The sequence below is a fragment of the Ipomoea nil genome, unplaced genomic scaffold (genome assembly GCF_001879475.1).
Source record: "Ipomoea nil cultivar Tokyo-kokei standard unplaced genomic scaffold, Asagao_1.1 scaffold2826, whole genome shotgun sequence".
Lineage (NCBI taxonomy): Eukaryota > Viridiplantae > Streptophyta > Magnoliopsida > Solanales > Convolvulaceae > Ipomoea > Ipomoea nil.
In genome coordinates this window covers 3,123,013-3,135,139 of record NW_017619254.1, presented here as the reverse complement: position 1 = coordinate 3,135,139, position 12,127 = coordinate 3,123,013, and the positions used below count along the sequence as shown (strand labels likewise).

The 12,127-nt window shown below is 34.8% G+C and overlaps 1 protein-coding gene across 5 annotated transcripts; it reads left to right on the top strand.

Moving 5' to 3' along the window:
* The first annotated feature begins 3,972 nt into the window (after window positions 1-3,972).
* Window positions 3,973-11,801, top strand: LOC109159068 (protein SCAR2). 5 transcript variants are annotated; one of them, XM_019307070.1, is made up of 10 exons: window positions 3,975-4,377; window positions 5,156-5,319; window positions 5,643-5,766; window positions 5,866-5,995; window positions 6,129-6,190; window positions 6,294-10,707; window positions 10,791-10,874; window positions 10,958-11,041; window positions 11,141-11,245; window positions 11,322-11,801. In XM_019307070.1, the coding sequence occupies exons 1-10, from the start codon at window positions 4,223-4,225 to the stop codon at window positions 11,367-11,369; spliced, it is 5,370 nt and encodes a 1,789-aa protein (XP_019162615.1). In that variant the 5' UTR covers window positions 3,975-4,222; the 3' UTR covers window positions 11,370-11,801. The 5 variants fall into 5 exon arrangements, with proteins under 5 accessions (XP_019162617.1, XP_019162616.1, XP_019162615.1 ...); XM_019307069.1 differs by having other exon boundaries at window positions 6,126-6,190; XM_019307071.1 differs by lacking the exon at window positions 10,791-10,874 and having other exon boundaries at window positions 3,974-4,377; window positions 6,126-6,190.
* Window positions 11,802-12,127: the final 326 nt, after the last annotated feature.

The following is a 12,127-nucleotide window of genomic DNA, read 5'->3' as shown; positions in this document are numbered from 1 at the left end:
ATAATATGAAGCAATATGTATCAAGATATATCATCTGTATCATAATGTATTTACTCTTATTAGCAATAGTCAAAATGACAAGATTACCAAATAGTATAAATAAAAGATTTTGGCACTCAAATTGGTATATGAAGTCTAATTTCCATACCATTAAGCATTTTCCATAAATTTAATTCTCAATCCTTTATACGAAAAAATAGAATAAAAATAAAAGTATTACTCATAAAATTTTGTATGATAAGTAAACAAAAATTTGATAGGTAAATGTAAATGTGCAAATTTTCAAGTGGTTGGTTTTGGATTTGGTGATGATATTCTTTTTTAGATAGTGGAGAGTGTTGAAACCTTCCAACCCAACCAATGTGCCAAAGCTTTCAAGCAAAGATTACTTGATTTATTCCATAATATATTATAGATCCTTATCAATCTATAAATAGTAAGTTGAAAGTCATTTTCCCCATCATTTTCTACCTGTTTTTTATAGTTACCAATTCCTTGAATTGAATATTATATTTAGTAATAACTAAATAAGATTCTTGAATTTTTTATGAGTTTAATACTGTAATGCCCATTAAAATAATAAATTATCAACTATTTAGTTATTAATCAATTGACCATTATAATATTTTTTTTTTTTTGAAAATTGACCATTATAATATACTTATATACATATCTAAAAACCAGTGCTTCAGTCTGCATATGTTCATGTTTTATGCTTCGATGGACAACTGATCATATGAGTTAGTCGGACAATTGACTTGAAATCATAATATATATTATAAGTTCAACTTTTTGTGCGAGATATTTATTGATTTGAGACCGTCTGCCAAAGAATTATCTCAAAGTGATCTTTTGCCGGATAGGATCACAATGCGAGTTTTACCTAAACCACACAAATTTAACTTAAAATTTAACTTTTTTCATTAACTTAAAAGGGATAAATTTAACTTAAAAATTTCTAATAAAAGGGATGTCCTAAAAATGTTGCTTTTTTTTTTTTTTTTCATTTTGAATTTATTTTTTAATATTTACATTTTGACATGACAATAACAATTCTTATATCCATTTACGTTTCATGAATTGACAGACTCTGCCATAAGCTTGAAATAAATTATTTAGTAATTAAATATAAATGAAAGTTTTATCGAGATCGAGTCTATCATAAACTGGGTATGTAAGTACAAACTGAGGTACGAAAATAGTAGTATTATTACTCGGGGTGCTAAGACGAAAAGAATATACACAATGTCTTAGATAACGGCCCAAAGAATAAATAAATAATAAAGGCTATAGATGTATATGGGTTGAAGGTAGAGACCAAAACCACCAAGCTATATATGATGATTATAGGGAACCAAGGAATGATCTCTAAATGGAGACATGATGCCCTTATATAGTGTGGGCTGAAGGTAGAGACCAAAACCACCCAGCTATGATGATTATAGAGAACGAATGGACGATGATCTCTAAAGGGAGACATGATGCCTTTATATAGTGTAAATTAAATGACGATACTTAACAAGTGACCGACTTTGGTTATTCTCTATTCTTGGCTATACATGTGTGCCTCCACTACTTACCACATAACCCTTCATCTGAATATATATAAACTATCGTGCCTTCATAATTAAACAATAATTCAATAGCTTGGTTGTCTGTTAACTATCGTGCCTTCAGAGGTTTAACTGAATGGCAAAATTAATGTACATCTGTGGTTAATATTAAGGTTGAAATGTCTGTAGATAACTAAAAAAAACAAAAGTATAACCCGACAACAGAGGAACATCGTCTAGAAGCATCCCAAAAGCGATCAAACGGTTTCATCTTTTTTTTTTTTTTTTTTTTTTTTTTTTCTTTCTTGGGGGTGGGGGTAAACCGTAAAAGCCAATTCAGATGCTCTGAAGTTTAAAGGGTTTGGGGCAACAAAAAAAGAAAAAAGAAAAAAAAGAAGAGCCATAAATAAATAAATAAATGAGGCCGATAGATATATGTATTATAATATTAGAAATTCTTGGTTACTTACATTCTAAAATCACGAAAGATCTTTATCAACTTGTGCGATGTATTCGTGTATTCAAGATTTGTCTCACCCGTCAGCGCCCCGTGAAATCGAGTTTCGAAGCAATATAATAAACGGCACGTATGAATTAACATGCTTCATTTAACTAGTTTTCATATGATTGGTAATTATTATATTGCAACTACAACAAATTATAGCTAGCATTCAAAAAAAAAAAATTATAGCTAAATTATTTTATAAATAATGAAATATGACATCATTATGCTTGCTCATAATATTGTTCAACATGCATGTGATCAAAGACTTTTGCTAACCACGCAACTCCGCTGCAAGTTCTTGAATGCTTAATTTATATGCTAAAGTTATTGGGGTGTGTTTGCAATTTTATGATAGCTTGCTACTTAAAATTACTTTTATAAAAAAAATATATCTAAAACATTGATGATTATGACAATGATGGTTTCGAGTGTTTATGTTATAATGTTTAAGTGTGCAATTGAGTTAAGATAAAGTGCTTGATGAGTTAACAAATTTGGTCCTAATAATTTTTTAACAAAATCCTAACATCATGACCAAGTTTGTAACCTTACTAAAATTATTATGACGAACTTATGTTGAAAATAAAATTATTATTATGACTACATTTATACTAAAAATAATTTAATGATCAAATTTATGTCGTAATCACAGTTGAAAAACTAAAAATATTATGGAGTATATTACTACAATACCACGTGTCCTATTTACTATTTATTAGTCAATCAAACTCTTTCTTCATTGCTTATTTTCTTTAGTATTCCGTAATTTTTAATTATTTTTAATTTGATTTTTTTTTGTATTTAATAGTATTTTAATGTATTTTTAAATATATAAATTTTATATACTAATATTAAACTTAATATTATAAAAAATTGAATTAAAAATAATTTTAGTCAAATTTTATTAACCGAATCAGACAAACAAATTGAAACAGAGGGAGTTGGTATTAACTATATTGATAATTTGATTTGATATTAAATTATAACTTAATTTTATCAAAAAAAAAAAAAAAACTTATAACTTAATATGTGCTGTCATAAAGGCATAAATTCATTCCACCGTTATTTGATTGCAATATCTAAAAATCCTTATTTCTATATAAAAAAAAAAAAAAAACTGAAGGAATAAGGGTCAAATAGGCCATTGAACTGCACACAATAATATAATTAGGCCACTAAATCTAAAAAAAATCAATAATTGAGTCCCTAAACTAGTCAATTTCTCAATTTGTAGGTTTCCAACAGGTTAACAGGTCATCCTCTCAAATTAATTATTTTTTAAAAAATAAAATTTAAAAATTAATTATTTAAATAATTAAAAAAAAGGAAAAAACATAATCCGGCCGGAGATGAAGAAACTTCTTCGTCTCCGGCCGGTTTCTCCGTCTCCACGGCCGGAGACGAAGAGTTCCGGCCGTGGAAGCGAAGAAACAGGCCAGAGACGAAGGTTTCTTCGTCTCCAGCCGGAATCTGTTTATTATTATTATTATTATTATTATTATTATTATTATTTTATTTTTTATTTTAATAATTAATTTTTTTTATTTTTTTTATAATTAATTTGGAGGATGACTTGTTGACCTGTTGAAAATCTTCAAATTGGAAGAATTGGTTAATTTAGGGACTTAATTGTTGGTTTTTTTGGGTTCAGTGGCCTAATTATATTATCATGTGCAGTTCGATGACCTATTTGACCCTTATTCCAAAAAGAAAAAAGAAATGTTACTCCAATGTGACAGATTCTAATAAGTTATTTTTTTTTTTATGTAAGTTGTAATACAAGTGTCTACATCAATGTTGTTATGTGTGGAAATACAAGATTATAAAATGGAGTACATTTAGTATTTTTCAAAAAAAAAAAAAAATCTTGTTTAAAAAAAAAATCTTTATAAAGCACTCTGTAATTCTGTATTAGTCAACTCAACGTCAGTAGTCCTCACCACCCTTTTCTCTCTCTGTCTCTCTGTTCATTCACGTTCACATCAGCTATCAAGCTCTCACCTCCATCTCTCTTCCGCTTCCTTCATACAATCATACACAGTAAATTTATGTAAATCAGCATATACATATATACGTGTGCTTGCAGTCGTCGAATGTGGAAATGTGGAAAGAGAGCAGGTGCTGGATTTTGAGGAATTAGGGTTTTTTTTAGTCAGTTTGAAGAATGCCGCTGAGTAGGTACCAGATACGGAATGAGTTCAGCTTGGCTGATCCGGAACTGTACAGAGCCGCGGACAAAGATGACCCCGAGGCTCTCCTTGAAGGCGTCGCCATGACTGGACTTGTCGGCGTCTTGCGCCAGCTCGGTGACCTCGCTGAGTGAGTAGCTAATCGCTTTCGTATGCTTCGTTTATTTTGCTTATAAAGTTGTGTTTGAGCTGTGAATTGTAGTGCTCTAGGAATGATTGCCCTGAAAAGACGGAATTATTCTAGAATTGTGATGTTTAGTTGGTTTGTTTCCTCCAGAAATGTGAGAATAAGATCTATTTGAATTTTCATCCTTCTTTTGATTTCTGGCTATAGCAATGCTAGGCTCGGCACTTGTCATTTAAATTTGGTTGCTATTTAGTATTTATGCTTGCATGGTTGCAATTTCTTTATGATTGTGTCCAATTGGTTATTAGAAAAACCTGTATGATACACTGGATTAGGAAATCAGTGATCCTTGATAATTCAATTTGACCTAATTAGAGGAAATTTGGTGCGGACTTAATTGCTTTTGCTTAGTAGCTAAATCTGTTTGTATTACAGTGCAACAAGCAAATAAGCAGGAGTATCTTTAGGAATGAGCCAATGATAAATAACACTCTTATCTCTTCTCATTTGTTTAGTTTCATGTTGTATTAATTTAAAACTTAGTGTATTTCATGATGCGCTAAACCTGGATGAACTCTCTTTTTAATTGAATAAAATGATCTATGTACAAATTTTGTTATTGGGCTTTATTGAAAGAACACACCTCAATGATCTCTTGCACATGAAGTTACTCTTCTATAAGGGGGAACCAAACTTTGATCTATTGATATTTATCTTTAATTTTTTTTTTTTTGGTGAGGGATATTTATCTTTAATTGCTTGGCTGTTATGAATGTTGAAGGTTTGCTGCTGAAATATTCCATGATTTGCATGAAGAAGTTATGTCAACTGCTGCAAGAGGCCATAGCCTAACGATCAGGGTGCAGCAACTTGAGGCAGAAATGCCATCAATTGAGAAGGCATTTCTTTCTCAGACCAGCCACTCTTCGTTTTTCTACAATTCTGGTTAGAAAATTTCCTTCATTTCCCATGTTAAACTTGTTTTTATCTTTGAGGGTTGTTATTTCTCATCCTGTTTTTTGGTGGTCCCAATCTAATCTTGTTGTCAATTATTTGTTAGTAAATTATTTGTTAATTTACTATTGATAGATAAACTTATGATTTTATTTGTTCTTAATTACTGCTGAGAACATATTTTCATTAAAGTGTATATTTTAGTCTGTTGTCTTGTTGAGGATCTTGAGTGAGTTTGGCTTGGAGAATCTTAGGTTTTTCTAGTAAATAATCTTTTCTTTAGATCACTTTTAATTAAAGTAAATGATTTGCAGGCACTGATTGGCATCCTAATCTGCGTATGGACCAAAATATGGTTACACAGGGCGATTTACCTAGATTTGTGATGGACTCGTATGAAGAATGCAGGGGTCCACCTCGCTTATTTCTTCTAGACAAGTATATTCTTCTATACATCTTGAGTAAATTTGGTTGAAATGTTGAATGGTAAGCTCTATTCAGGAAAGAGAAATCACACAAAAATTGAACCTCTGACAGGTTTGATATTGCTGGTGCTGGAGCATGTCAAAAACGTTATACAGATCCTTCGTTCTTTAAGGAGGCAGCCTCGTCCTTTGAAATGACCAATGCTGATTTTCAGAGAGAAAAGAGAACTCGCAAAGCTAAGGTAATAAGTTTTCATTTCCCACATATTTCTTACAGGAGATATACTTAAGTTCAGCCATCAGAAAGTGAAAGTGGCTATTTGGATGGTGTAATTCTTTGTCACAATCTATAATTTGTATTTTCAATTCTAGCAGAAGAAAGGATCACGCTGGAGGAACGGAGAAACCCCTGAGGTTTTACCCACTTCACATGCTAAGTAAGGCACTTGTCTTCTACATAGATGTCAAATTTTGTTGATTCTTCTATTACATTTTATGTGTATTTTGTCACTTGCCTCATATCCATTGTGATTTGTACAGACTACATCAGTTGTTCTTGGAGGAGGAGCGTATTGAAAATGGAACTAATGACTCTGGACGTCGTGTGAAATTAAAAAGAAGGTTAAATGGATTTCCTTTTGACTCCAAAACTGGGAAAAGCTATATGGAGAAGTTTCTGAGGACTACTTCCCCAGAGCATGTTGTTCACGAAGTCTCTGTAGATTCATCACCCTTGAAGCTACCAGCAAGTAGTGCTTATGAAATTGGTCTTGATTATGTTGAAACAAATGCAACAAGTGCCGATGAAGAGACCACACACACAAAGTTAAGCATGTCCCCATCTCTTTCTCCACCGCAAAGTGAAGAGAATGATGCGATAAAACAACCCAATGATGCTCTGAATGAGGCTGTAACTGTTATCGTGCCTACTTTTGATAAAGTGTCAACTGGAAACGAAATAATTGATGGACAAGACAAAAGAGAAGATAGCACAAATGGTTACCATTCTGATGATATTGTCAGCGAAGTAGAGAATTACGTGGATGCTGTTGCTAGCATGGATTCAGAATTGGATACAGACTCTGAGTTGAGAGCCAGAATTCATTCACATTTTTTGAATAGAGAAAAGCCTTTGTCTACAAATCATGATCAGATTCAATCTCAGTCTTCAGATTCCCAGTCAATCAGCAATTCCACTTTATCTGATGATGCAAATAGTACATCCAAAAAAGAAGTGTCTAGTTTTTCTTCTGGTTCTCCTAGCACTTCTGTTGAAACTGCACCTTTGGATGGTGATACTGCTACCATAAATGAGATCCGTGAAATTCAGATGTGCTATTCTCCGGTTGATCTGCAACCTAATAATGAGGGAGTTGCATCAGCCCAGCCTTCAGAGCAGGTTGTTTTTTCGGAGACATCCATTGTAGCAGCTGAACATCTCAGGCAGAGCTATGACTTGGAACCGTTGAGCATGTCAAGTCTTCTAGATTCTGCTCTGGTTCCAGGAATCACCGAGGCTGGAACAGTCATGAAAGAAGATGCTTTGGTGAAACCAACTGCTAATGAAATGTTATCTACTCTTGATGAAGGTGAAAATTATTCCACTGATGTTGCAGAAACTGCAGCAAATCAACATATGAATGTTTTTGCTCCCATATGTTCTGATGCTCCAGGCCAGATGCGGGATGATTTGCCACCTATAGTGTCTGCTGAAAACCAGTTGCTAGATGATATACATACTGTAGATCTAAGTATGGGCAAGAATATTACTTCATCAAAATATTCTGATGTTCCTCATGACAGTATAGATGATTTGCCAGCTGATGATCAAAATGGGGACAACTCAGCTCTGGATAATCTGAATCTGAGTAACAATATGTTCACTACGTCTAATCCATTTGCCCATCAAAAGAGAGATGAATCGTTGTCTACTGAAAATAAATTTTTGGATAACATAGATGGTGAGGTGCTGGATTCAGTTGATAATACTAACTGTTTAGATAATCTCTCCAATCATTCTACTTCAAGAAAAGATGGCCATTCACCTTCTTCGTCTTCCATTAACTACTCAACTGGTGAATTTGATGATGGGGATCAAAATATTAGCTCTGGTGTTTCAGTTCGTCTACCAAATATGTTGGAGGCTTCTTCAGAAGAGGAATGTGTCAAACATGATTTGCTTGTTGCACCTGAGGAAGAAAATGCTGAAGATGATTGCTTAAAAATTTCTGAAGATCACAGTGGTTCATTGAACTTGCCTGTGGTACAAACTGAAAATAAGGCTCTTGATTCAGCCTCAGAAATTGAGAATACCAGTGTAAAGTTTGATGAGACATTAGTGTCTGAGGAGGAATATACTGAAGATAATTGCACTGCAAATTCAGATGGAGGTCACATTGGTCCATCAAACCTTTCTATCATACAAACTGTGCCGCTTGATACTAGAGATGTGGCCTATTCGCAGAGTAGGCAGGTAAATCTTGATGAGGCTCCAAGTATGACAAATACTGAAGATAAGTTTCAATCTGTCCCTGGTCCAGATTTGATTGAAATGGTTACCTCTTCACTGTCTCCATGTCTTGATTCAACAAGTGAGGAACCTGCAGGACATGTGAGGGTGACACAGGCAGACAGATTAAATGCTGAGGGTGCAGCTGCTTCTCTTGGTAGCTCGGATGAGTGCACTGGGGGTGCTTCTGTTTCTTCTCTTGATATTAAACAGCTACAAGATGACTCTAATTCTAGCTCTGGGCATTGTACTCTGAATGGGTTGCAGAGAGAGAATTTATTCCTTAAAGATGATTCTAAGGACTCAGGTGCATTAAATGAAATTGGCCACCATACTGTTATGTATGATTTGCATGAGATTGCAGGCTATAATCATCTTGAGTCTGAAGTTCTCACTTTGGATCTTGATAAAACCAGTTCTATGCAGCTACCTTTCGAGCAAAGTACTTTAAATGTAGAAGAAACATCTTCCCCAAGGAGTAGCTTTAAGGATGTCATAGGAGATGCTTCACCTTTGCAAAGCCATCCATGTGCTGAACAAGAATCTGAATTACCAAGAGATCAACTTGATAATGAGGAACCGCTAGATTATGGTGAGAAAAATTTGAATTTGATACCTCCTCTGGAGCAAGAACTTTCATGTCAAAGTGACCAAGCTGGGTTATTTGGAGCTTCTTCCAAATATGTTATGTCAAACATTCCATTCCAAGCACCTTTGCCGGAGGACAAATGCAAAGATGCTTCCTCTTTGCTGATCTCTCAATTTGCAGAACACAAGGCTGAGATAGCACACAACCAACTTCATAAGGAGGAATTGCTTGTTGGTAATGGTAATGCAGAAAATACACTGCTGTTACCTCAGTTGGAACAGAGACAACCATCATATCACACTGAGCTTGAAAGATCTGTTAACCTTTCTTCCATACCCGTGACATCAGAAGTTCCAATTCAATGTTCATTTCCAAAGCTTTTAGCACAGGGCAACCATGATGATGCTTCATCTTTGCCAACCCATGATTGCTTAGAAGAAAATGTCAAGTTAACGTGCAATCAAATTGAAAAGGAACAATTGGTTGTTGAAGATGAAAACATTTCAGAGCAGTTATATAAGTTAGAAAAGATAGAAGCTCCAGATCATGTTCACCAAGAAGGGTTCATTGATGCTTCTTCCAAAACTATGCTCAATGGCCTTCCATGTAAACCTTCAGTGTCAAAGCTCTTACCACATGGCAACAATGGCATTGGACTATTTCCTAGGTCAGATCAGATAAATCTTGAGGAAATGCCTCCATTGCCTCCCCTTCCTCCAGTTCAGTGGAGGATAGGGAAATTTCAGCGTGTTCAGGAGAGAGATGGGGCACAAAATGGAACTGGTTCATTGCCTAGTTTTCCATCTCAGATTGATCAGGCTGTTCAACCTTCGGAAAAAAGTTTACCATTGCCAGCTGTGACAAATGAGGATTCAACTCTTGTTTATGAATATGGTGCAGCACATTATGGTTCATTCACTTTGCAAGCACCACACAGAATTATTGATGAAAATAGCAAAGAAAATTTGAATGTTCCAACCGGAAAGCAGCCTCTCGATTCATCCTCACAAGTAATTCCAGTAGATAAAGCATGTACAGTTGCCCTTGGGACTTCATCTGAAGAACTTATCCTACCTGTCAAACAAACAAGTGAAACAACAGAAGATACATGTTTAAAGAGGCAGGAGCTTGAAAAGGGCTTAACAAATTCAGAAGGAAATCAGACAACAAATAATAGATTGGGACAACTCGTAAAACCTGAGGATTCAGGTCCCTTGGATGCTTCTCAGTTATCAGACAAAGAATTGACTGAACCCCCACATCAGGTAGCACTTGTAACAAGCATGGAGGAAGCAAAAATTGACAAGGGCTCTACAAGTTTGGAGGATAATTTGGTCACAGACAAGGAATTGATCCAACCTGAGCATCAAGTAGCACCTGAGATGAGCTTGAAGGAGCTGAAGCTTGACGAGGACTCTTCAAGTTCAGAGGTGAATTTGGTTACACATGATACTATGCCATCAGACAAAGAACCAGCACCTGAGACAAGCTTGAATGAACAGAAACTTGACAAGGCCCATACAATTTCGGAGGAGAATTTGGTCAGTCATAATACTATACCAGTTAACAAAGAATTGACTCCATCTGAGCACCAAGTAGCACCTGAGGTAAACTCAAAGGAATTGGAGAGTGAGAAGAGCTCTGCATGTTTGGAGGAGAATTTGGTTGTAGATGATGCTTTACGATTAGCAATGGAGATGAACTTTCAAAAGCCTCTGCAGGCCAAGTCTAGTTTAGAAGAGGATATTATATGGCCAGCTGTGGAAGATGGAATGGTGAATGGGAGCAGGAAAATGAAGCTACCTCGACCTCGAACTCCTCTAATTGAGGCTGTAGCTGCACATGACAAAAGCAAAGTAAGCATTTTATGTTCTTTTTGTGTACTAACAGCAGCATATTTAGTGAAGTACATTAACTAACAACCTGGATCATTTTGCAGCTGAGGAAAGTGACTGATAGAGTTATGCCCCCGGTGCAAAAGGTAGATGAAAGAGATATGGTATTGGAACATGACAAAAGCAAAGTACGCATCCTGTGTTCTTTTTATGTACTGATATCAGCATGTTTAGTGAAGTACATTAACTAACAATCTGAATCATTTTGCAGCTGAGGAAAGTGACTGATAGAGTTAAGCCCCCAGTTCAGAAGGTAGATGAAAGAGATATGCTATTAGAACAGATAAGAAACAAGGTAAAAATGGGAAAGCCTTACATAACATATCTTTCCAATTTTAATCCTCACCTCTTTTGCTTTGAGATGACTGAACTTTTTTAAAAAATAATTTTCCAGTCCTTCAATCTGAAGCCAGCAAGTGTGACAAGACCCAATATTCAGGCTCCTCAACCCAATTTGAGAGTTGCTGCCATTTTGGAGAAAGCAAAAACAATTCGCCAGGTCTCTCTTGTGTTCACATGCTTTATCTTCTCCTGTACATAAATTTAGTTTACTGATTGATGTCTCTGCTGCATAGGCTTTTGCTGGAAGTGATGAAGAGGACGACGAGGATTCTTGGGACTAATTCATGAAATTTTTTGCAATTTAATCCGTCAACCATACAGCCTGGATTCTCAACAGATCTTGCCATGTTCGGATGGCGGCCTCAATCCTTTTTTCCAGAATTGAAGATCTATACACTCTGCCACTGTAAAATATATACTTTCCCCTCTATAGCATGTATTAAGTTAGGGTTCCAATATTTTATTATCTCCCCATAGATTAATCGGGGAAATATATATATACATATATATTTGATTTGATGTATGACACATGAGGTCAGCGTGCAAGCGCGATGTTATTCATTTCCTTTGTAAATTTACTAGCGGTTATATATTGCAATTGTTTTCTGGTTACATAATTTGTATAAAAAAAAACTCAAACACTGTAATCGGTGAAACACTGCAAGTGTGCATATTTGCTGAGTAACAAGTTCTGTCATTTTATCGATTTTCAATGCAGAAGTTTATACAAGAACCTTTTTGCTATGCACCATGGTTTCGACCCGAATTCTTAATGCTAAATGATATAAGTGTAGGGGTAACTTGAGTCAAGTTGGTAAGACTATTAAATGTATAATAATTAAGTGATTACAAGTTCAACTCTAAGTGTAAGTGGTTATTGATTTGGTTTATCTCTTTGTAGTTCTTTATTTTTGACAAGATATGTGATATAATTTTTTTTTTTTTTAATACGGAGTAGTATATTTATCATTTTTAGTGATAAAATGCCATTTGGAGATTAGCCTTTATTTCCTTGCACTCAAAAGGCAAACATCAGTAC